We start from the raw sequence: 25,147 nt of genomic DNA on the forward strand, positions 1-25,147 counted from the left end.
ACAACCATCAAAATCATAAAAGCAAAACATGAATGATTCTCACCTGGTGTATTGTTTATACATGTAAGTAAAGTTCAGGTGAACAAAGACAAACGTTCTAGAATAGAATGGGACTCGAACATGTGACCTCCAGGTTAACGCACTGGTGTGGCAGGAGACCCTGTCCCACCACACACAGCAAACTGCCTACAAACTTCTTCTGACAGCTCCCTCTATTGAATCATCCTCCTTCATGTTAATTTCCGTATGGGGGACAGAATCTCCGGCGGATAGATTGCCCTGGGACACCGGCACTCTATAAACTGAGCTACCATCTGACCATGTACATCTAGCGCTAATGTTGCCAATCTCCCTATTTTGTCAAAAATAGTTGTTCAGGAGTGACAGTCACAAGCCAATTTCATCATGTAACTGCTGTACAGCCAGCAGCCAAAGTCTTGAAACTTTACGCAGCTGCGTGAGTCCACTTGCGCAACGTTTATGTCTTAAGTGGACTCACCAGCTGCGTACAGTTTGTGAAATCGGCTACAGGGATCACAGCAAAGTTTACGATCTACCCTGGGAAAATGCAGTACAGGGTTAAGCTATAAGGGGATGCAAATTTGTTTTTCAAATACCAAGTAATGAACACAGTCAGTTTCCTTTTGGTTTGTTACTAATTGTTTTGAAGGACGTGAATTACAATGTGTATCTATTCTATAGACTACATAAAGTATCTTATGGAAAGATAAAGGATAACTAATAAGCCTATTCGCTATTGCAGCTGCGCATGTCAGTTACTGCTGACAACGCAATTTGTTTATCTCCCGTGACCTTTTGACAATATTGCCATTATTTCGAACCTTTGTTCAGACTATTGAGTTTGACAAAACCTTTCATTAAATTAGCTACTTTTCTTTATACACTTGTTGGTTTTCCTTTCGATGTCAACACTTATATCTTGCGGTATTGTTTGAGACTTGAGGAAGTAAAACCACAAGAAGAAAAAAGTGTCAATGCTCCACATGCAATTTATAAATATTTCCTTGTTAATATCTAACTGCTAATAGTTTCTGTACACGATGCATCTGATGCATAGAGAGTTGAGCCTAATGTTGGGGTTGTTGGGCTTGCCAGATAGGAATTTGGCAGGCAAGTCTAGTGTGTATGAGAAAAAAACGTGCTATCCTGTCAAATTTAAACATCTTTTTATGAAAAATGTATCCTGCCACCACCTTTATTCGTTAGGAAATAAATTAAACATTGAATTTACTTTAATAGTTAATTAAAGGCGGTGGACACTATTGGTAATTAATTAATAAATTAATCAAAATAATTATCAGCATAAAACCTCACTTGGTAACAAGTAATGGGAGAGGTTGATAGTATAACCATTGTGAGAAACAGCTCCCTCTGATTCTGAAGTGATGTAGTTTTCAATCAAGAAAAAAGTATCTTTCCACGAATTTGATTTCAATACCTCAAGTTTAGAATTTGAGGTCACGAAATCAAGCACCTGAAAGCACACAACTTCGTGTGACAAGGGTGTTGTTTTTCTTTCATAGATATCTTGCAACTCCGACGACCAATCGAGCTCAAATTTTCACAGGTTTGTTATTTTATTATTCATGGGGAGAGATACACCAAGTGAGAAGTATGGTCTTTGACAATTACCAATAGTGTCCAGTGTCTTTAAAGTTAAAATTAAAATGAGAAATCCCCTTTTTTGTAAGAATTTGTGAAAAAGAGGTGGCAGGAAGAGGATACTGAAGTCTTTATTTTTTTTCCCCGTTAATTTTTAATAGTTGTTGTAATAAAGTATTTAAAGGCAGTGGACACTATTGATTGGTAATCATGGTAATTGTCAAAGACTATAGGTTTCACAGTTGGTGTATCTCAACATTATGCATAAAGTAACAAACCAGTGAAAATTTGAGCTCAATCGGTCATCGAACTTGCGAGATAATAATGAAAGAAAAAAACACCCAAGTCATACGAAGTTCTGTGCATTTAGATGGTTGATGTCAAGACCTCAAGTTCTAAATCTGAGGTCTCGAAATCAAATTCGTGGAAAATTACGTCTTTCTCTAAAACTATGGCACTTCAGAGGGAGCCGTTTCTCACAATGTTTTATACATGTACCATCAACCTCTCCCCATAACTCGTCACCAAGAAAGGTTTTATGCCAATAATTATTTTGAGTAATTACCAATATCCTGGTGTCATGTGTTTTCAGTAGGATAACAGGAAAATTGTTCACAATCAAAAACTAAATGTTTTTTTTTCAAATCATCTTGCAAATTGTTTAACAATAACACTTACACTTCATGGTGTGTTGAAATTTTTTAAGTTTGGTTTTATGTTGTGAGAGACAGTCCGCCATTAACAGTGCTTATAATGCATACACGACATTGGAGCAACGTCATATGTTTTCACACCTTTCATTGGTTGGTAGTTTATTGAATATTCAGAAGCAAGCATGGCGTGCAAAATAAATAAAAAAAATTATTCAATTACTACTTAACAAATTTTTTTTTGTCATTTTCACTTAAAATATTTTAATTTTTTTCCCATATTCATGATATTGGCACACCATAGAATCCCAAATAGTAACCACCTCACGTGATCCATCTAGCTAGTGACTAAAGCAGAATGAAATTCAATCTAGCATATAGTAATTTTGTTTTGAACTTTCGAGGTTGGTTGATGTTTCTTTGACTCATTTGAATGTTGGCATAATAATGCACTAGTGATTTGTACCAAAAATCAATCAATATTTTATAAATGTTTGAGCATAACCAACGACAGGAAACTTTATTCTCAGCATGATTAAGCCTGATGAAAATACAGACCGTGCGGCGTGAGTAAACTGCATAGCTTCTGTCACCGGGGGAGCTTGCACAGTCTCGTGGTTTTTCAAATCATCTATCCAATCTTATAACATTAACCATTTCACTTCATGGTGTGTTGAAATTTTTAAAGTTTTGGTTTTACGTTGCGAGAGACAGTCCGCCATCAACAGTGCTTATGCATTCACGACATTGGAGCAACGTCATATGTTTTCACACCTTTCATAGGTTGGTATTTTATTGAATATTCAGAAGCTAGTATGGCGTGCAAAATAAATCAAAAATATTATTCAATTACTACTTAACAAATTTAATTACATTTTTGTCCCAAGGCATTATGGCTACTATATTAAAATCCACAGATATCATAAGGCATGAAAGTAAAACACCCCACCCCTCCTTGATGCACTCACACTTCATAACAATCCTTTTTCCGTCATTTCAGACCAGTAATGTTTGGTTTCAGGAGATAAGAAACCAATCTATGATATTTTCTCTTTAATGTAGACTTAATATTTATTACGCTTATCGGAATTTATTACAGTATGCAGTAAATCAACAGCAAAAAATTGTTGTTATTTTCACTTGAAATATTTTAATATTTTCCCCACATTTGCACACCATAGAATCCCAATAGTAACCACCTCACGTGATCCATCTAGTGACTAAAGCAGAATGACACTCAATCTAGCAGATGGTAATTTTGTTTTGAACTTTCAAGGTTGGATGATGTTTCTTTGACTCATTTGAATGTTGGCATAATAATGCACTAGTGATTAGTACCAAAAATCAATCATTTTATAAATGTTTGAGCATAACCAACGACAGGAAACTTTATTCTCAGCATGATATATCGTAGGAGGTCCTGTTTTCGAGGTGTCCCTAAAATCGTGGCAAATCTTTTACCTCTCTGTGTGCGATGTAAACAGTCCCTAGATAAAAAATGTGTGGTTTTATTTGCCAAGCAAAGAGTCTCCTCTCCCTTGACCAAAACTTAGAAACACGTAAGGCTCCACTGGTCATTTGCACTTGTAAATGCAAAAAGTTTGGTATTTTAGGCATTTCTACAAGGTTCAAAAACATGTCATAATGTTGAGGCCATATAAAAATTTTTGCCCACCGAAAAAGTTTCATCACACACTATTTCAATTCACAATTCATGATGATCAAAATCATGTGACTGAATGTTTTGCTGAGCATTCTGTAAAAAAAATACAGAGGCTTAAAGAAGCCATGTGCCTTATATCATTTTCTAATATTTTTGGAGATTTTTATTTTTTAACCCTCATGTCAATATTATTATTAATATTAAAATTTAAACATCAGCTTGTTGATTCAATTATCACTGTTTATTTATACGCTTTATTGTAAATATTAAGAAAGAAAAAAAAAGAAAAATCAGATTTGGAAGCCAGTAATTATTCACACATTTTATATTTTTATAATTTTTTTTTAATTTTTTGCAAGTTACCATGGTAATTTAATAAAAAAATATTTTTGGTAAAATGAAGGCAACTGCTGGCTATAGAGTCATACTAAGAGTCTCAAAGAACACTTGTAGTCACTGCAGATGTTTCTTCCATGTATGGCTTCACCGGGAAACCATACTTTCTCATTTGCCCTGAAAACAGGAAAAACTCGAAACAAATGGGGCCAGTTGAAGTCATCGAAGATCGGTGTGTGGTGTGAACATTTCAATGTCCATCAAGTTTTAATATATGTTTGCATACTTCATATTAACAAATAAAGATAATTAGGGCATCGGTTGATATATGGCATCATTATTTTTTTCCCAATTCAAAGAAAAAGGCATAATAGCGTGAAAACTGGTAAGCGGAGGATAAGCCTGATGAAAATACAGACCGTGACGGCGTGAGTAAACTGCATAGCTTCTGTCACCGGTGCAGCTTGCACAATTTCGCGGTAAACGGAAATCAAAGTTGGGGACCGAAAACATATGAGGGTCGATAACGTATGACGCTACGATATATGACGCTACGATACGATAGTGACTAGTGTCCACTGCACTGCCTTTAATTGGTTAGCAATAATAATATAGCACGGAATTAGGAATGGTTTGGGCTCAAAAATTAGAATTCAAATTGTGGGATGGAAATGAGTGAGAAACTGCTGGTCGAATTAACCGTGTCGAATTAGACATCTTTTCACAATATTCAACCACGCCCACCATCTTACACCCATCCAACAGCACAGGACAATTACTGCATTGTTTGCGTGCGTTGCACTTTTGCACTCCGCAGCTCCGTGTTTTATAACAACAATTTCATTTGACCACGACATTTAGACATATACGTACCTTCTATATTTAAGCCAGCCGCACGATGAACACTGTTGACCTGATTCTCCATGTTTCATTTACTGGAAGTAACTTATTACGTTAAAATTCGGAAGAAATTCATGATTTGCACACGGATTTCCTATCGCCTCTAACGTCGATCTTCGCACTCACAAAATTTCGGCCATCGCATAATTAACCTCGTACAACTAATGTGAATTGTTTTTTTTTAATGCTGAAAATTCCTCCAAATATATTAGAGTACAATAATTATATTCTTATAAGAAATCCTCGAAAGATTGATTAATAGAAAAAGTGTGTGTTGACGTTTTTATATTGAAACAAATTTCTAAATTAAGTGCAAGTTGATTAAAATATGGATTTCATCAATGTCAAAGGTCAAGAGTTCAAAGGTGAAGTTTGGTCTGCGCTAGCTCTCGAGGGATAAAAACAACCACATTTACAGAAGCAGAACATCAATCAACTTGTTTTCTTCTCGTGACTAATCTTGTTTACTTAAATCATTGTAATTGAGATGGGAAGGCGGAGAGAAGACGATCACTCTGGAGGAACACACACAAACATGGAGGAAGACAATAAAGGTAAGCCTCCTTGGAAAAGTTTCCGTATGGCGCCACCACTTTTTCATTCGATATGAAATAATATAGTATTTAATTTACCTCAATGAGATATCCCTTTCTGTAAATATGAGTGAAAAAGTGGTGGCGCCATACGGAAAGTTATCCGCCTCCTTCCGGCTAATTTTTTAATTTTAAAGAAATCATTTTCGAGTGTGTTGTTTTATTTTGACTTGTAGGTTGTCATTGCATTTGTACTAAGTTTGTGTTCAAATTTTTAATTTTATCGCATAAATTTTACAACTTCAATAGGGGCCTAAAATTATTTAAAGTGCAGGTGATCAAATATCGGCATTTACAAAAAAATATCTGCTACACTGTTTCATTTATGAGTTGGTTTACAAATATTCAAGAATCAAGGAACCGTTTTTAAATTTATTTAAAAATATTGTGATTTACTGATTGACAGTGTGAGAATTTAATATTGTCCAGAAGGCAAAAAGTTTTGAATAGGATTTTGTACAAGTGACCTATTTGGTACATGCAGGTTCGTGAAGATGATTAGCAGAACAAACCTCAGGTCAGAGTTAGGAGAAGTAAGAGGTGCAACCAGCAAACATAAATAGATTTTTTTTAAAGTAATTTGTTCTCCATGACCATGATTAAAGACGGTTTGTTGTGGTACGTCTTGCATGAAAATGTGAAAGGCCCAAGCTCCCAAACACAACCAAAACAAATTACCAATTTGACATGTTTGAATTGTGTTGCTCCTAAATTTACATATAAAGTGTTATAATTTTGCTATTTGTGTGTGACAAGCCTCTAAACACATGTTACATACTTGCCAAGTAATAATAATAAAGGGATTTTCTCCTAATTTGTACTATTTTTATGAGCAGATTCTTCAAGCAGTCCTTACAAGAAACACAAGAAGCACAAACACAAGAAACACAAGCACAAGAGATCAAGAAGCGACTACAGTCCGCTTCATAGCCCCGAACCATTCCTATCATCAGAGGCTGTCATGAGCGACTCGTCTGGCAAACCACAGCTCAAATTGAAGATCAAGATTGGCGGCCAGACTCTAGGGACTAAAAGGTATCCAGGAGGGTCTAATTTGATGCTAAGCAGAAATTTCTTAAGCAGTATTTTGTGCTTAAAGGTTCTATGTACTTTTTGTAGGACAAAAAACACAATGTTCACAGATTTACATTAAACTTACACAGTTTGAAGATAATGATAGTAGAAAGTTCCCTGAAAATATTAATTGCTGAGGTGCTGTAGTTTTTGAGAAATGAGTAAAACAATGTCATGAAAACAATTTTCATCTCAGTGATCATGAGACAAAATTTATTTTAGCATGTAAAATCGTATTTTCATGACATTGTTTTACTCATTTCCCCAAAACTACATGTACAGCACCTCAGCAACCAATATTTTAAGGTACACCTTCTTTTATCATTATCTTCAAATGGTGTAAGTTTAATGTAAGTCTGTGGACGTTGTAATTTGTGTTACAAAAAGTACCCAAATCCTTTAAACAACTCTATGAAATTAGGCCCTTATCAAGGGAATGCCAAGTCTTAATTTGTTACAAGACCTTTTTGCTCCGAACTGAAATGGATCCAAACCGGTGTGGCAGGAGATTTTGTCCCCTGGAGATAGATGACACTGCTCTAGAATTGCAACGATCGTTGGTTCGAATCCCACCCAAGTAATATGCCTGTGAATTTGTTCACGGAACTCTAGTACACAGTGCTAAATATAATACACATCAGTGTATATGGGTTAACCAAAAATTCATATGCATTTTGTTTCCTTGACAATGACCTTTTTTATCTGATTTTTACAAACATTCATTCTTTTTTCCTTTTAATGCAAAGCTACGACAGAGTTATTTCACCACACTTCACAAGTGAAGAAGAGGAAGAAGAAGAAGAAGAGGAGGAGGTGGAGGAGGAAGTTGAAGATGAGGCTGAGGAGATTGAAGATGAGGCCGAGGAGGAAAATGACGTGGATGATGAGCCAGTTGATGTCGTCCAAGAAGAAGATGATGATGAAGAAGAAGAAAGATTCACTCCATGGCAAGGTAAACGTTAAGTCTGTAATGAGCCAATATAGGCAAAGGGATCTAGGAGGAAGGACTAAAGTTCTTTAATTTACAGAATGTGGGTTCAATCCTGGCCTGGTCAATCACGACACTTGTGTCAGGCACTGTATCATAATTGCTTCTCTCCACCCAGGAGTACAAATGGGTACCCGTTCATCAGGCCAGTGTGTATATCCGGTTTCCTTGGCATTAGACGAATGAGAATATTTCAATTCCAGGATAGGATGCCAGTCAATTTTAGGTTACCAAGAGAGAAGCAATTATGATAAAGTGCCTGACGACCTAAGTCTCGCGCTTGACCAGGCCAGGATTGAACCCACATTCTGTAATTACAGAACTAAAGTCCACCACCCTAGACTGCTCTGTTGCACAGTATTGTGTTTGTGTATTATAGATTAAAAGTACTAATACTAATGTGTGTCTGTTGTTATTTTGTTTTTTTTCCTGAAGATCAAACACCACCAGCATCTCAACATGGATCGGAGAATCCCGATGAGGACGAGGCGTGGCTTGATGCGCTGGAGGCAGGGCAATTAGATGCTTATGGTGAAATCAAGCGAGTCAAAGATCCATCCTTACTTACAGCAAGACAGGTACATAAATAGTGTAAAAATACTGATTTATTGTCTCTAATGTACAGTATAGTTAATCGACAAAAAGCTGTGACAATAATAAAAATAATAATAGCTAACTCTTATATAGCGCATTACATAACTAAAAGAAATACCAATGCGCTTAACAAAAAACAAATAGCAACAAATTAACAATAAATACACAAAAAATAGGCAAACAAAAGGATTAAACTGAACAATAGGCAATAGAAAACAAATGGGATTTGAGCTGAGTTTTGAATTTTTCTATGCTCTGTGGAGAGCGGATAAAGCTTGGAAGAGAGTTCCAAAGTTGGGGGCAGCACTGGAGATGTACATTCAAAACCGAACCCCAAAGATAAAATGGCAAACTATAAAAAGACAAACTACTGTCACTAAACACAGATTAGGAAAACATTTTCAACGCAAATAGTTTAAAAACAAGGACAGCAAAAATAAAAGCTATTGTTTGTTGTTGAGATTAACCAGGGGTCTTGTAGCGGTAGTGTGACATGAAATAGATGACAGCTGGTGGGGAATTTTAAAAGTTATTTGTCCTTTCGGTCCGGAGGAAGGCAACCACTGTGCATGCTGGAGTTCAACAATGAGTTCCCAAAATTAAGGCTGGGCTTTTTTCTTGAAGTGATAGTAAACATGACTTTCTCTCGACAGAGAGCAATGTTACATGGAATGTCCGCTGAAGAAGAGAAGCAACTACTGCAGCTCCCTAGCGGTGCTAAACCACTGGAGATGACTGAAGAGATGCTGGAGAAGAAAGCTGAGAAGGCTCAGAAGAGGCGAGCACAGGCGCACAAGAAGGTGGAAGAGCACAAAGTAAGTTCTGTTTAATAATAATAATAATAACAACAACACAGCATTTGTAAGGCGCAGTTTCTCTGTATAACATTAAAAGGCGCCGGTCGAGGTCAAAATGGTTGTGAGACGAACCCAGTTTCTAATGGCTTGAGTTGTGGGGGGGGGGGGGGGGTTGAGAATCCACCATACCACCTGGCCACAGGGCTTGTGGCTCAAAATGTTTACTGGACCAGAATTCATTTTACAAGACCAGAATCACAACAAGACAAAAACTTCCTGACCCGGTGTAACATACTTTCAAGTTAAGTGTTCTTGAACAAGCGCAAAGATATTCAAAAGAAAGATGATCTCATTTGTCTTTTAGAATTGAAAGGTGTTTCGTCAGATGAATGTGAAAAAATTTACGATATTATTTTTTATCTTAAAGATGTTAACCGTTTAGGCATGATTCTTCATATTCAATTAATTGACATAAGACCGCCCAGACTTATCCAGGCAAAAGTTTACTGGCCGAACACCAAAACCTGGCATCGGGCTAAAACAATTTTATCTTCAGTGGTGACCAAGTGGCAGAGTCTTATCTAGGATTGCAAAAGTGCCTACCCCCCATCATTTTTCCCGCCCCCCGAACGATGTGGAAAGTCAAACTTGGCCGCATTGAAAACTCAACGTAGAACAGCACATACATGTAGTGTCTTTGCTTTGGTCTTTGCTTTGTTGCCCCTGAATTTTTAAGATTTCACCGACTATTGTACAGCTGTATGAGGTCCACTCATTGTTCTTTTTGTCTTTTGAGTGTTGTGTATGATTACACTTTGTTTTTCTGACAGAAACAAACGATAGCAAGACTCCTGAAGAAACAGGACAGCAAGCTGAAAGGAATGAGGGTAATTAGCCAGTTTATTAAACCTTTACACAAACAGTTTATCAATTATCAATCTAATCTTGAATAATCTATTAACAGTGCCACCAATAAGTAATCTTTATTCAAATCAGGCCTGATACCATCGCCTTCGTGTCCCATGGTCATTGCCTTGGTGCCCTTGAAATGCTCCAGTACAAATTTGCAATTTCATCATAGGGTGCCCTTTACCAAGAAGAAAATGCCTTGGTGCCCTTGCCCTTTCAAAAACGAAGCATACAGTCCTGTTAAAAAATAATGATGCACGCATCAAAATTACTTGATTTTTTTTGTAGTTAAGGCACTGTATACGTTTGGTAATTACTCAAAATATATATTAGCATAAAACCTTACGTGGCAACAAGCTGTTAGTATAAAACATTGTGAGAAACGGCTCACTCTGAAGTAACGTAGTTTTTGAGAAAGATGTAATTTCTTACTAAAATAATAAAACACTTCAGGCCAGAAGCCTTTTATTCCTATCCGATTACTGTACAGCTGCACACTATTTTGTACTAGGGTGTTTTTTTCTTTCATCATTTTCTTGCAACTTCCATGACCAATTGCGTCAACATTTTCACAGGCTTGTTATTTTATGCATGTTGGGATACACCAAGTGAGAAAATACTGGTCTTTTACATTTACCAAACGTGTTCAGTGACTTTAACTCATTAATTTTTTGGTACAGATTACAACCATTCTGATGTGTACTCCTGTATGGAATCCTGTCATATCCTAGAAACTAAAAACCCATCCCCTTACCACATTCTTGGTGATCGTATTTTTACAAACAGGCAAGATTAAGACGTGGAGCTGATGCACCCAGGATTCATTATGTCAGCAACGTACACAGAATCACCATTTCATTCCCACCAGGGAGGCAGTACCCACTTGAGAGACAATCTGCACAGTAAGTCAAACATTACTAATTTCATGGTTTCATAGTTCTATGGTTAGCATACAATCCATAGAGCTATATAAAAGAACTAGAGGGCACACTGGTTAATGCTGCTTGCACAAACAAGACGGGACCGCAAGGAGACACGCGCGCCATTCTGCACGCGCATTGAATATGAAGTACACGTTGGAGTTTGTGTTTGTTGAATGCTACGCGATGCTGTTTTGTCAACTTACAAAATTGCCGCACAAACACATGCTGTGCGATGCTGTTTTATCAACTTGGAAAATTGGGCGCATGCCGGGCTGCGTATATTGGCCAGTGCTCTCTAGTTCTTATATATAACTCTATGATACAATCTGAACTAATTATGGCATCTTTAAAAAGTAGAGACCCTCAAATTGTTAATAATTTGTTCTTCTGCAGGCCCCCTAAGCCGGTAGCTTTATGTGGATCATCAGGATGTAGCAATCCCAAGAGGTATTCCTGCTCCAAGACCGGAGTTCCACTCTGCAGCTTAGAATGCTACAAGAAGAACCTACTAACCCATCAGCCAGTTACTTGTGCATCATGAATACATTGGGGCACTGTCTAGCTCCTGCACCATCGATTGAGGTGTTCCACGCTGTAAAGCATTATTCTAAAAGAACCAGTCTTGTTTCTTGACACAACACTATGGCCAAGTTTGAAGAATGGAGAGAATTTGGCCATGGATGCGCGCATTGGCTGCAGTGGCAACATTGAAGAACAGGACTTTTTGGCCTATTGGACTAAGCCATTAATCACAGTTGGTTTGTGCAATTCACAATCATAGACGTTAAACCTATGTTTGTATGAGCGAGATCATCTAAACAAACAACTTTGACACAGCCTAAATCTGTTTCCGGTGTCCATATAGGGGTTTTGTCCCCCAAACGGTTATTTAGCATGGGCTTCGAAGATGTTTCAAAAGAGGTTGCTTTTAGATGAAAATTCTTAACATTTCTCCCTATGGGGGACGAGACGATGGTTACTTTTCCTCATAAGTACGTACAAGCATAAAAAAAACTAGTAAGCACACTTACCTTTCCTTTTTTACAAATTCTTCTTGTCAGTTACTTGTAGGTCTTGGCCGTAATATGCTTATATATCAGGAGTGAGAAATACCATGGTTATTTAAGATAAGAACTTTACAATGAACTTTAAAATCAAATAAAGTCTGTAAGTAAGTAGGATTTGAAACTTTGCATGGTGGAAATACGATATGGAAAGGTTTGCGGTTACACCATGTAATGACTATCTCTAAATGAGTTGGGGTTCTGAAAAGAACCACCCAAACTCATTTAGAGATAGTCATTACATGGCGTTACCCCAAACCTTTCCACAAAGTCTGTAGCACAAAACAACACATTGTGGGCATGACCAGTAAACTTTCTTTGATTGCTTCTAGGCCCAATTATGTGCATTTTATGGACTCAAAACCACACCAGTGATGCTTTGAATGATGACATCATCTGTGAATGGGCTTTCAGTGATCCACCTTGCAAAGATGAAAACTCATGGGACAAGATCATTTGAATGTACAGATTGTAAATAAAATGTAAAAAGTAGAAAACAAAAAAGGTGTCCTTTTTGTGGTTTTTATTTTCAAAATATGTGTTAACATGGTTAGTTTACAGTAATCAACTCAAAATAATGCTGAATAGAAACAAACATTTTTATAAAACAAAAATTACAAGTTCACTCCTTTGATTTATAGGCAAAGTACACATTTGGTTTTGGGAAGTGTTAGATTGTTTTATCCTATATGTAGATGTATACAATAAAACTGATATGTGAACAAGTTTATTTCAAAAGGTGATTGCGTTTTGAGATATCGCCGAAAACCCGCAATGATTATGTCCATGCAGGAATAATAATCCTAATAGTTGTACACAATCTGAGCACATTGCTGACAGTAACGCTTCTCAGATTCAAATTTTGAGTGAAAAAAAATGACATCTTTTTACACAACCAGATTACTTTGAAGTGAAATAAAAAGGTATTTTTCAAAAGTTTTTTGCTATCGAATGCTGCTGTAGGCTTTTAACCGATGAGTTTTTATTGCCATTAATTTTAAGAGTGATTACCAAATGTAAACCTTCCGTCATTTTATGAACGTTAAGTTGCTTACACATAGAATATCACAATCATATAAGTTATAAATATAAGTCTTGAATATGTACACAAATCTTTATCAACAATGAATGGTGCAGGTTTACAACTTCTCGGCTGACAATGCTATAGAAAACATGGAAATACTGTTTAAAGCTTTTGTGTTGTGACTGATGACTGAATGACAATTAACTTTCACAACTTGGTTATTGCATATGCTGGGTCTTTTTTCAAAAGAGAACTTTGAAAACATTTTAAAAGCTGGGCATTTTAGAATCCAAATGCAAAAGAAAGTAGGCACTGACAAAAGTTAGGGTGAATCTTAGTGCTTTGTGAGAGTGCAATTTTTTCAGCCAACCTGTGTAATCTCTAGCACTGGTTTCTCTCGGTGTCGGAATTCATTTGTTCAGTCGCTGCATCGGTCACTCAAAAGGTTGAGTTTAAATCACAATGAATAGGAAGTCACACATCTGCAACAAAATGAAAAAAAATTAACACATGTATGAATGTCCATAGTAAGCATTTGCCCTAAAAAGAGGCTGTTAGATTTCTTAATAATGGATAACTTTTAAGTCCATAGTAAGCCTTTGTGCTAAATAGAGACTGCACATTTCTGTTTTTTTCAAGAGGCTGTGAGACTTTATTGGGTAACTTTATCCCCATTGTCCGTTTTATAAACTTACCAACTGTCTTTCAGTTAACCCAAGATCATGACTTACTACACCATTAGTTATAATGTGCTAAACAAGAGGTAGCCATGGAGGGAGAGTCGTTACACTATCGGAGCAATGAGTATAGATAAAACCCTTGCGTTTGATGTCACAAGCCAAACACAATCCCCTCACTTAAAGCCATTATACACTTTCGGTAAACAGTATTTTCCAAGTCCCACACTTCGTGTATCACAACTTATATATAAAATAACAAACCTGTGAACATTTAGGCTCAATCGGTCATCGGAGTCGGGAGAAACTAACGGGAAAACCCACTCTTGTTTTTCGCGCGTTTCGCCGTGTCATGACATGTGTTTAAAATAAATCCGTAATTCTCGCTAACGAGAATTGATATTGTCTTATTGTTTTCTCAAAAAGTAAAGCATTTCATGGAATAATATTTCAAGAGAAGTCTTTCACCATTACCTTCTGTAAACCCTGTGAATTATTTGTAAATCTGTGTGAACTTTTTTTTTTTTTTCTGTACCGAAAGTGTATTTAAGTCAATGAAGAGCTATCATTGGCTGAGAGTTGTGTGTGTACATGTGTGGGGTTCGGTAAGGGGTACATTACATTATAACATTAGTGATTCTTGCAGCACTAAAAGCATAACCATTTATTTCTGTAAACTTGAACAGGAAACTTGCACAGGGCCCACTGCAAAAGCACAGAGCAACACGACAATTGTTGTGGGTGGCGTAGATTATTTTAAGGCCTCTGCTCTAGTCAAATTGCCATAAACCGTGACTTTGGTAAATTGTAGCCTCTACTGCAAGAATCAACTTGTTTGTATCACAGGGGACCAGTCTACATCAGACATTCATACCTGACAAGATAATAAGAGGTTGTGTGCATTGAAGGCATCGGTGATTGTAAACTCAGGCTGGCCATGGCATCTTCCACTGTGCTGACTCACTCCCTCCTCCAGCTGTTGTCTGACATTGGCCAGGGTCAGGCAGTCTTGCTAATAATGAAAGCAGAAAACAATGTACTTTGAAAACGAAATATTCAAGAATTGATTTGAATCAGCAAATACAAAATCAAATACAAGAATGCGAATCATTAAACTTGAAGTATCAACAGCTTGCTTACACAGAAAGGGAAAAAAGAGGAGGGATACATTTTTTAACTGAATGTTTCTTTACTTGGTGTAGTTCAAAGGATACCAAATTTCCATTCATAAATACCTCAGACAGTTTCGCTATTCCTATTGGTGGAGAGTGCGTCACGTGGGTGTGTATAAACCTTTGTTTATGACCAGTAAAAAGTGTTGAAACATGGGCGTTACACGCGAGTTTGCACCTGTGTTTATATGACAGTTTCTCCATTCCTATTGGTCGAGAGCCAGGCCGAGACAGTTGTGCCACATCACGCGATAGGCACGCTGCGCACAGCATTCCCTTATAAGGAGTTGTTTACCCGAGGGCCTTGACTGGGCCTTACCATTTCATAGCTGGAGGGGTGTTGTGTTGAAAGAAATCATTGAAAAATTAAAATTTTTGCATTTATTCTACGTGTTGATGTTTTTTGACCGAAAAAGTATTATGAATGGGAATCAAAGTGTGTTGAATCGGTTTTTAACTAGTGGTTTAAACCCGCCGAGGCCTGGTTCTTGATAATTTACCTCTGGGTAAAATTATCAAGAACCAGGCCTCGTTGGGATTAAACCACTAGTTGAAAACCTTTTCACCACACATTGATTCCCTTATTAAAAACAAATGGGAATCTTTTGAGTACTACATGGCAGCAGACTTACCAGGTAAATGTTCATTGTTAATGTCTACAGTAGTTCTGAGCATGGGCACATTCAGAGAACAATGGATTCAACTGGCAAGTCTGCTGCCACCTAGCGTCACATAACTCCCCAATTGCTAAACAAAACTGATTCTAGTAGCTATGACTGCACAAGTTCAAACTTCAAAGCAGGGGGGGGGCTAGTTTTTTTAATCAAATTTCAATAAACTATAGGGGGAAACTTTGCACTCATGACCAAGTAATAGCTAAAAACAAAATAATCAAGGACAAATAGTCAAAATAGTTTGAGTGATTTCGATCTTAAGCTGATCTTTAAGTGTCTTGCTCAAGGACACATGTTTTTAACTTGGATTTGAACCCACATTCTGATGACTAAGGCACAAGCACTCCAGTTATATGCGCATGACAGTTAGGCCATCACACCATAACAATTTGTTTTGTTAATGATGGTTTTGGAATGACACAAAATTAATAGTTACCTCTGTGTTTATCCTTGTTCCACAAGAGCAGAAAATTATCCCTTTACTTAACATCAGAGGATTTCTAGAAAGACAAATATTGATCGTGACAGTTAATACAAATTTAAAAAATATTAAATAATACTTGTTTAATAAATGCTTTTCATTTCATTTATCAATTCTGGTTGTGAAGCCAAGGACTCTCAGAAAAAATGAACTGAATCAATTTACTAGCCAAGAACCCAATGGAGAGAAGACAAGGAAGGACGTTTCAGTTTAAGATGTAGGAGGAAAACCAGACCGAAATTTTCCAGCGACAACCCACAGTCAGAAAGGGACTGAAAACCCAATTCAATTAGTGCCCCCAACGTGAGTCCTACAGGTGGAAGGCCAAGAAAGATACTACTGCGCCAACCCGTCTGTCCAAAACAAATTAGCTACATTTGTACTGTTGGTAACTGTTTTAAATGTAACACAATGGCAGTCTAAAGGCAACCAGCCCCAAGCAATCTTGAAGAAAAAACATTTGCAATTCAGTTTCCCTATAAACCTCTTGGTAATAGAGAGAAACTCTTGGAATAGTGTATCTCGTGCTGCCAAAGTATTCCTTTTGCATGCCAGTGCTTTGATTGGTCCGAGGTGATGCTTGACAGGTGCATCCACATCACCTCAGACCAATCAAAACACAGATATGGAAAGCATATTTTGGGTGGCACGGTTGGCTTGTGCGTAAAGCGCTCGCCTCTCACCAAGGTGACCCCGGTTCGATTCCCGGTCGGGGCCATATGTGAGTTGAGTTGTGTGTTGGTTCTCTGCTGTGCCACAAGGGTTTTCCAGACTATCCGGTTTTCCTCCCTCAGGAAAAAATCAAACACTTTCGATCTTGGCTGTGCTCCGTGGTCATAATGGGTTGATGTGGCTGGCAGCTGAATGCACCCTTGCATGCCTGCTTTTCGAACCCCTTGTAGCCGCGTCCTTCGCAATTCAGCTCTAGCTGCGAGTCGAGTAAGGACGATTAGCCCCCAAATTATTATTATATGTCACTGCACAACTATCTAATGAGATCATTGTATCCAATAAACTCACTGGTTTTCTAATAAAACCAATACCTGTTTTTTGCTTGCGGATAAAAGACAGGGGACTACAGTCTAGTTGCCTCCAAGTTGCCTGTAAAAAATTGTCTAACAACAAGGCGCTGTTTGTTGAATTGAATTAAGTTTAAGGTCATACAGCAGTAAACTCGGTATATAAACTCACTAACCTTTTGCAGATGGGGCATATGAGATCATCTGAGTGGAGTTGTTCTACTGTGGCACTGAGTGACGCTTCCGCTAATTGCAAACTGGCTTCATATTCTGCTATGATGGCATTCTCTGATACACAGGATGAAATAAATAATTCTTTTAAATACTTTCTTTATGATTCTACACAGAATTTTTTTTCTGACAGGTATGCTAAGTTTTTGAATTATCAGACCTAACACTTAAACATTAAATGGTTTACGCACTGTGAAGGGTGCAATCTGCTGCTGACTATGCCAGAAACACTGGGGCAAACCTCTTCTCTTGAGATTGTGTAAAAATAAAAAAATTTGAATACTTGACAACAGTCTCCTCTCAGATTTGAGATGAAGCCCCCTGAATGCTTCCCCCGGATGTTACATGTATCAGACTCTCTACATCATTTCAAAATCTAAAGGTTTCTGGTCATAACAAGGGCCAAGTCTGAAATCTGTATGATGTCTCAATCAAATCTGAGCTTGAAAGAGTAGGTAAATCAACAGCAACAAGACTGAAATTTTTTAGAAAACAAATTCAAACCACAGGCCTGTTAATAATAAAGGTTTGTTGCAATACAGAAAAATCCACAACACTGCAAGGCTTGTAGCTGGAAATTTTTGCCAGAATTTATTTTACAAGACCAGAGTCAGCATGAGCTGAACAAGTACTCAGAGAAGAACTACATGTACTTCATTTGTGTTTACGAGTAAGTGTTTGATAATCTTGAAAGAGAATTTAAATATAATTAACACATTCACTGTCAACATTTTTTTCACAAAGATATTACACATTGTAGGTATTTTATTCAAATTAAAACACTAGACCACTGCGCATGTTCTATAGAGCTTATGCATTGACGTCATCCAGCCGCCAGCTTAGAGGGGAAAACAGTGACGAAACAATCGAGACGCGCAGATTTGTATGCGCGGCGCACAGTATTGGCCAATGAACAATCTCCTTATGAACTCTAGGTGAGGGAGCCCTACTGAAATGACGTCATGTGCATAAGGTCTATAATAATAATAATAATAATAATAATAAAAGTGGCTTCTTATATAGCGCTCAGGTCTGTCACGCAGTGACGCTCATGGCGCTTCAACATTATTACCCCTGGTCACTGGGCCTTAAATCATTCCTTAAACGATCTCAGCTCCCTGGTGGGGAGTATACAGCCTGTGCCGCCAAATGTAGCGCAATCAAAGCTAATCAATCACAAGAACCAACTCTGCTCTCACAGGTACCCACTTACCCCTGGGTGGAGAGAAGCAATTATAGTGAAGTGTCTTGCTCAGGGACACAAGTATCACGACCGGGATTCGGAGCCACACCCCGCTGAATCACCAGAGCTTGAATTTGGTGCTCTTATCCGCTCGGCCATGACACCCCTATTGTGAGTTTACAGGCACAAAACTAAAATCACAGGCCTCAGTGCTAATTTCGAGCCCTGCTGCATACCTTCTATCATGAGTTCTGCTTGAATATCTTCCATTAGGGAAAGAAACCCATCCTTGTTCAGGTCCTCCATAGACTGTTAAATAAAATCATATTATGTTATTATATTACAGAGCAGAAAGTCTGTTTAAGGGTCAGTCCAACAGTTTAACCCTCTGAAAGCAATGATTCTAACATTGGGTACCAGCAAGGAGAATGCCGACAAGGATTTAAACGTTAGTCCTTGGGATGATTATGTCATGATGCCTTTAAAAGGAATGATTGTATCACTTAAGATTTGGCGATGGCGAGAGCAGTGACAAAATATCCTCTTCAAGTTCCCCAGGATTTTAAGAAGTTTACAACAATTCTGCTTCCCATGGTGTTGAGTAAATTTGTATTGGAACTTTGCAAGAGGCACCACAGCAAAAGCACAGGGCATCACAACAACTACTGTGGGCCAATTCTAGGCCTGTTCTGCATTCGAAAAAGTTTCTTTGTTCAACCTCAAATTAGTCAAAATTTACTCACATCATCTGGATTGCAGCCATGGGTGGTTTTCATCTCAACACTGGCCTGTCTGTGTTCCCATTGCATCAGCTTCCATTCCTCTGCCATAACCTCACTGACCACTGAGCCTCGTCCAGGGCTACTGGCCCCTGGGGAGGATCCATCAACCCCACTACGGAACTTCTGTAGGAGATTCTCTCTACTGTTGCGGAGGCGTTGAAAACATCGCTGTAAAGGGCATCAAAACGAAACACACATGATTAGATAGTTGTCTAACATCCCTATACAAAGATTCTGCATTTTGATCAGTTAAAGGGAAGGTACATGTACACGTTTGGTAATAACTCAAAACAAATATTAACTTAAAAACTGACTTGGTAACGAGCATTGGAGAGCATTAGATAGTATAAAACATTGTGAGAAACGGGTCCCTCTGAAATAGCATAGATTTTGAGAAAGAGGTAATTTCTCACTAAAATAATAATAGGCTTCTAGCCAGAAGTCTTTTATTCCTATCTGAAAGCACACAAATTCGTCCAACAGCAGAACAAGGGTGTTTTTTCTCTCATGTTTTTCTCGCACCTTCGATGACCAATTTAGCTCAAATTTTCACAGGCTTGTTATTTTATGCTGATGTGGGATACACAAAGCGAGAAGACTGGTCTTTGACAATTACCAAACGTGTATCTTCCCTTTAAATCCTGTTGCTGCATGTACATGTATACATATATGCAGCAAGCAATGTATTACATGTACATAGCTACAAAAGTTTGTGGTACATGTAGATCCAATGTAGACATCTAAGATAAAGAACAGTATGCTTGGAGTTTTAGGCCTATAAAACAATTATAAATCCTCTACGTAAGTCAGGAAAAATTACAAATCTCAAACCTCACCTTAAAATGGGGTAAAAAAAATGTCTTTTCATGTGATAGGTCTACTCTAGAAAAATATTAAGCGAGATGCCATCCAACATGTGTCCGTGTGTCTGTGTAATACAAAGATGAACTTTATTTTGTTCCTTTAGTCCCAAAAAACTGTGACAATAATACATTGAACTGTGATATCATCAATGGTTGAACGGGTGAATACGGGTGAATTACCTCTTTCATGTAAGCACCTTGCAAACTTGGCACCCTGCAAACTTGGCACCCTGCAAACTCGGCACCCGCCTATTTTTGACAAAAAAACTCTGCAACTACCAGTTCGCTTGTTGAAGGGTCGAGTGGAAACCAAGTAACACACATTACTTGCACGATTTGCAACAGCAGATTTTATGTCTCTGTAACTCTAGCTAACTTTCAAGAAAGTTTTTTTTCTCCTTTTTTTCGGGCAGTCAGCAGTCAGTTCTTAAAATGTTGTTTGCATCCATGTCTGTGAAATGGTGAAACGCGGTGCCATTTTGGTATGTCGGCCTATTGCCAAGTTGGGCTTTTAAACACATAAAAGAGTTTGATTGAAGATGGACAGACTTGATGGTCGTGGGGACTTTTTGCCCTATAGCCAGTCAAAAATTATGTGCATGCATGCTAGTTGACTGCGCATGCGGTGTTCAGTGCATAAGTGTGTCTCTATTTTTAAATTACTTCGTTATATTTGCTGCGTGTTAAAATTTATGTATTTCTATGGTATTTTTCTGGCAATTTTAGTTCGGAAAATATCCAGCTTTCACAGCTTTTTCTAATAATATTTGTTCTGTCTATTCGAAAATAACTTGTATTTATATACAATTGTTATTATAATAATTGGCTGTTTTCGACAGAAGGTGCCAAGTTCACCAATTTTCAAGAAGGGTGACAAACACAGACCTGAAAACTACCGCCCAATATCTCTCACTTCAATCATCTGCAGGACGGCTGAACATATCATCCACAGCCAGACAATTCAACATCTTGAAACCCACAACTTGTTAACAGCCTGCCAATTTGGTTTTTAGAAAGAAGCGTTCCTGCGACTCACAGCTCCTGATCACAGTAGTTGACCTACATGTAGCCAGAGGACTCCGAGACAAGCAGCAGATGGATGCCATCCTATTAGATTTCTTGAAGGCATTTGATCGAGTTCCACAGCTTCTACTACTTTAACTTCATCACTATGGTGTCAGAGGCTTGCTACTCTCTTGGATTCGTGATTTCTTATCAGGACGTACCCAACAAGTCATCTTAGAGGGAAAAAAGAGCAACGTTGCCAGCGTCACATCAGGGGTTCCTCAAGGTTCCGTCCTTGGTCTCCTTTTGTTCTTAGTATTCATCAACGACCTGCCTAAGTGTGTTAGCTCTAATATACGCCTCCATGCTGACGACGCCCTCCTGTATAGACCAATCCAATCCCAAGATGACATCACTATACTACAAAAAGATCTTGCCAACCTCAGCCTTTCAACGCAGCCAAATGTGAAGTTCTCAGAATCTCCAAGAAACAGAACAACATTCTGGGAGCTACCCCTTACTCAATCCATGGGTCTGCACTTGAAACCATTAATAGGCAAAGTACCTGGGAGTCACCATCAACAAAAACCTCAGCTGGAAACCACATGTCCAAAACATCTGCAACAAGAGCAACAGCAGCCTTGGCTTTCTTCGTCAGAAAATGCCCTCCAAAGATCAAGAACTGGCCTACAAGACATATGTACGTCCCACCCTCGAGTACTCGTCATCAGTATGGGACCCACACACCCAAGATCTCCCAGATAGACATGGTTCAGCGGCGTGCCGCAAGATTTGTGATGGCTGACTACGACCAAAAGAACAGTGTCACACAGATGCTGAATAACCTCCAATGGCAATCTCTTCATGAACGCCGAGCCAAAAGCAAAGTCATCATAATGTATAGGATTGTGCACGGTCTTGTTGCCATCCCGGCGGCACCACCCTATGTATCATGTACTTACACCCATCTTCATCAAATCAGACTAGAGGCCACCATCTACAATTCACACAACAGCATTGTACAATACTCTCATACCAGCATAGTTTCTTGCCAAGTGTCATTTGTATCTGGAATGCCCTACCAGCCATCATGGTTTCAGCTCAGTCTCTGGAGGTCTTCCGGAGTTGCCTGAACCCACTCACCCTCCGATAGTCTACACCACACACTGACATCTTTTTACTTGCACCTTGACCTCAGTCTGTAGCACATTTGTGTTACATTTGTTCCTGTGACAAAGCACCTTTGCACCACAGTACGACTATACTCCTCTGGAGGGATGTAAAGTTATTGGAAGATAGATAGATATTCGTATTTGTGAATGTGCTGAGTTTGTTGGTGCAGAGTTTGCAAGAAAGGTTGGGTATATTTCTGTATGGCACCACCACTTTTTGCACTCATTTGAACAAAAAGGGATCTCATTTTGAGGTAAATTAGAATAATAATAATAGATACATCTATATTATTTTATATCGAATGAAAAAGTGGTGGCGCCATACGGAAACTTTTCCGCCCGGTCCCCCATATAATTTAAATACAATACTAGATAGCCAATTAAAAAAAACATCGGTCGGCGTTGACGTAAAGTGTCAACAACTTTGATCGTAATTTTCTTCATTTTACTCACAAATTACAAAAAAACAAAAAGACACAGTATACTTCATAACTGCTTCACTTACTTTTCTGTATGTATCTCGCCATTGTGGGCTTGTATTTTTGTACAATGCACGATGTTTTTCCATGCGGACAGAAGTTGGTGACTTTCCTCTGGGAGTCGCCATTTTGATTATGGCGGGTTTCAATACGGAATTCTGGGTAAACAAAACTTTTGCCCAAACTCTCGATCTCTGCCGCACATGGTGTGGTGCAATTAATACAAATATTATTTGGGAATGAAAACCACAAGAAAAAAAATAATAATTTGGGCTCAGATGAAAAAAAAACATAGAAAAAAAAGTTTGAATAATATTTCATGATTCATTTATTTAAAAATAGTTTTAGATTTGATCCTATAGTTTGCGAAGATTATGAGATTTGTGGATTATGTGTGTGACTTCTATGTGGGATTGGAACCAAATACATTGTAACTTCATTCAACATATTCACTGATTTGTACAGTAAAAATACCAGTAAAGAATTTTTAAAAATAAGAATAAATCCGTCAAGCAACATGGACGTTTCAATGCATCTAAATTATTTTTTGCCCCCAACAATTGTGCAAAATTTTGTTTTAAGAGCAGTCACTTTTTTGTGCTACTATCATTAATTTATCCTCCGAAAACCTGTAGGCCTATAATGTATGCACACTGACATTGGAAATGCTAGCTATATCACTTGTGACCAGACTATCTCAGCCTTACTTTGGTATTATAATTGTTTGGTATAGACCATGTGAACTTTGTTTACAATACTGCACGGGTCATATGGGAAAGTTGACATTTTGTGTCATAATTTTCACAAAAATCTAAGAATTATGACAGTAAAAGCTGGACAAGTTTTGAGATGTGCCCCCCTTTCATCATATCAAAAGTTGATAAGAATAAGACAGAGCAATCTCCATGAAATAAACAAATTTTATGATTTCTTCCATTAGGCTGTGTACAAATTTTGCCTGCAGGAAAGTTCCAAGCGTCGATTTCACAAAGAGTTAGGACTAGAGATATACAAATTGCATGGATAGTCCTAAGTTAGGATTAGTAACAGGTCCTAACTCGAGATAAGACTAGTCCTAACTCTTTGTGAAATCCACCCCAGGCTCTTTGGCTCTTTTGTAAACATGTGATGCCACAGGTCACATTGCCTATACCAGTAGTGCTAAAATACTGCTAATCCCCCATATAGTGGAATGAACTTCCCTCCTATATTAAATCTGCTGAAACAGTGAATGTGTTTAAGAAGATTCTCAAAACCTACCTCTTTCCTAATTGATTTTTTTTTGTTCTATTATTGTTTGTTTGTATGTTTAATTTATTGCTCTTTGTAAACGCTGTGATATGGTTTTACCATGAATAGCGTACCTAAATGCTTAATAATAATAATAATAATAATATAAAATAACCCTTTCCATGACTAAATGTTTCCTGGTAATTACTTCATGTACTTGATAAAGTGCTTGAGGATAGTAAAGCCAAATACAAAAACAAATCAATCCAAAAATCAAAAGTAGTCTTTTTAAAAATGTATTTTATTCAAAAATGACATCAAGAATGAAGAAAACACACTTTTAGGTTATTTTCAGTTCTTTTCAGAAAAAGTGTCACCTTACACTGTAGGCCTGGAATTAATTCTTTAAGTGGGCAAGGACACATCATTTTTGCAAAGGGCTCTTTCGAAAATCTTAAAGTCTTTAGTCTATGGGAAACACTGGAGGGGCGGCACCAAGGCCAAGACCAGAGGCAATAGAGGACATGGCCATTGTGTAATTCCAGGCCTTACATTGTGTAATAAAATTATTGTTTGATAATATAATGAGGCAAATATTATCCCATTATGACCACCATGGTGTGGCAGGCTTTGAAATAACCCATGGCATCAACAGTAATTGTCGTGGTGCAATGTGCTTTTGCTGTGGTGCCTTGTGCAAGGTTCCTGTACAAATTTAAATTTTCTTCATAAAGGTGCCCCAATGCCCCTAACCAGAGGGAACTTGATGTACCCCTTCAGGAGCACAGTTCAAGGCCTGTTGTGACGCCAGCAGCCTAACTTTATTCTAAACCCATTCTAATATTACATGCTATTAAATTTGTAAGAGTTTTCCCACCAAGTAGTGGCAGAGAAAGAACCACAGTCCACACTTTGTTTGTGAGTTTCATACCAATAAGCCAACTGTAACGAAACAAATTATACTCACTCAAGTTTCTTTTTTATTAAAAAGATTGTTCAAGTTTGTTAATTTCAAAAAGAGGGAGATGTTGTAATACTACT

The 25,147-nt window shown here is 37.9% G+C and overlaps 3 protein-coding genes across 4 annotated transcripts in view; 1 reads left to right on the forward strand and 2 right to left on the reverse strand.

The window, feature by feature from the left end:
- Window positions 1-5,302, reverse strand: part of LOC117290850 (rab GTPase-binding effector protein 1-like) — a 28,782-nt gene extending 23,480 nt beyond the window's left edge. For both annotated transcript variants that reach the window (XM_033772406.1, XM_033772405.1), the window contains exon 1: window positions 5,146-5,302. In XM_033772406.1, the coding sequence (XP_033628297.1) occupies window positions 5,146-5,197 (52 nt within the window). In that variant the 5' untranslated portion in view covers window positions 5,198-5,302. The remainder of the gene's footprint in view (window positions 1-5,145) is intronic.
- Window positions 5,303-5,538: 236 nt separating this feature from the next.
- On the forward strand, window positions 5,539-12,248 carry LOC117289921 (INO80 complex subunit B-like). Its single transcript, XM_033771119.1, has 8 exons — window positions 5,539-5,726; window positions 6,602-6,800; window positions 7,586-7,791; window positions 8,263-8,405; window positions 9,075-9,236; window positions 10,049-10,105; window positions 10,914-11,029; window positions 11,444-12,248. Exons 1-8 carry the CDS (start codon window positions 5,660-5,662, stop codon window positions 11,589-11,591), a joined length of 1,098 nt encoding a protein of 365 aa, XP_033627010.1. The 5' UTR covers window positions 5,539-5,659; the 3' UTR covers window positions 11,592-12,248.
- A 47-nt stretch (window positions 12,249-12,295) lies between these two features.
- Window positions 12,296-23,004, reverse strand: LOC117290545 (RPA-interacting protein B-like). Its single transcript, XM_033771979.1, has 7 exons — window positions 22,903-23,004; window positions 19,319-19,525; window positions 18,812-18,884; window positions 17,338-17,449; window positions 16,098-16,161; window positions 14,690-14,827; window positions 12,296-13,620 (listed from the first exon to the last, which is right to left on the reverse strand). The coding sequence occupies exons 1-7, from the start codon at window positions 23,002-23,004 to the stop codon at window positions 13,591-13,593; spliced, it is 726 nt and encodes a 241-aa protein (XP_033627870.1). The 3' UTR covers window positions 12,296-13,590.
- Between the last annotated feature and the right edge of the window lie 2,143 nt (window positions 23,005-25,147).

The sequence above is a fragment of the Asterias rubens genome, chromosome 5, assembly GCF_902459465.1.
Source record: "Asterias rubens chromosome 5, eAstRub1.3, whole genome shotgun sequence".
NCBI classification, from domain to species: domain Eukaryota; kingdom Metazoa; phylum Echinodermata; class Asteroidea; order Forcipulatida; family Asteriidae; genus Asterias; species Asterias rubens.

What these genes read in the sequence shown, in the direction of transcription:
- LOC117290545 (XM_033771979.1), bottom strand. Translation starts at nt 23,004, where the DNA reads ATGGCGACTCCCAGAGGAAAGTCACCAACTTCTGTCCGCATGGAAAAA. An exon ending in AGCAGAACTCATGATAGAAG is followed by an intron (nt 17,450 to 18,811) that starts GTATGCAGCAGG and finishes CCTGTGTATCAG; the next exon opens with AGAATGCCATCATAGCAGAA. An exon ending in ACCTCTTATTATCTTGTCAG is followed by an intron (nt 13,621 to 14,689) that starts GTATGAATGTCT and finishes ATTTTGTTGCAG; the next exon opens with ATGTGTGACTTCCTATTCAT.
- LOC117289921 (XM_033771119.1), top strand. Translation starts at nt 5,660, where the DNA reads ATGGGAAGGCGGAGAGAAGACGATCACTCTGGAGGAACACACACAAAC. An exon ending in CATGGAGGAAGACAATAAAG is followed by an intron (nt 5,727 to 6,601) that starts GTAAGCCTCCTT and finishes TTTTATGAGCAG; the next exon opens with ATTCTTCAAGCAGTCCTTAC. An exon ending in CTTGAGAGACAATCTGCACA is followed by an intron (nt 11,030 to 11,443) that starts GTAAGTCAAACA and finishes GTTCTTCTGCAG; the next exon opens with GCCCCCTAAGCCGGTAGCTT.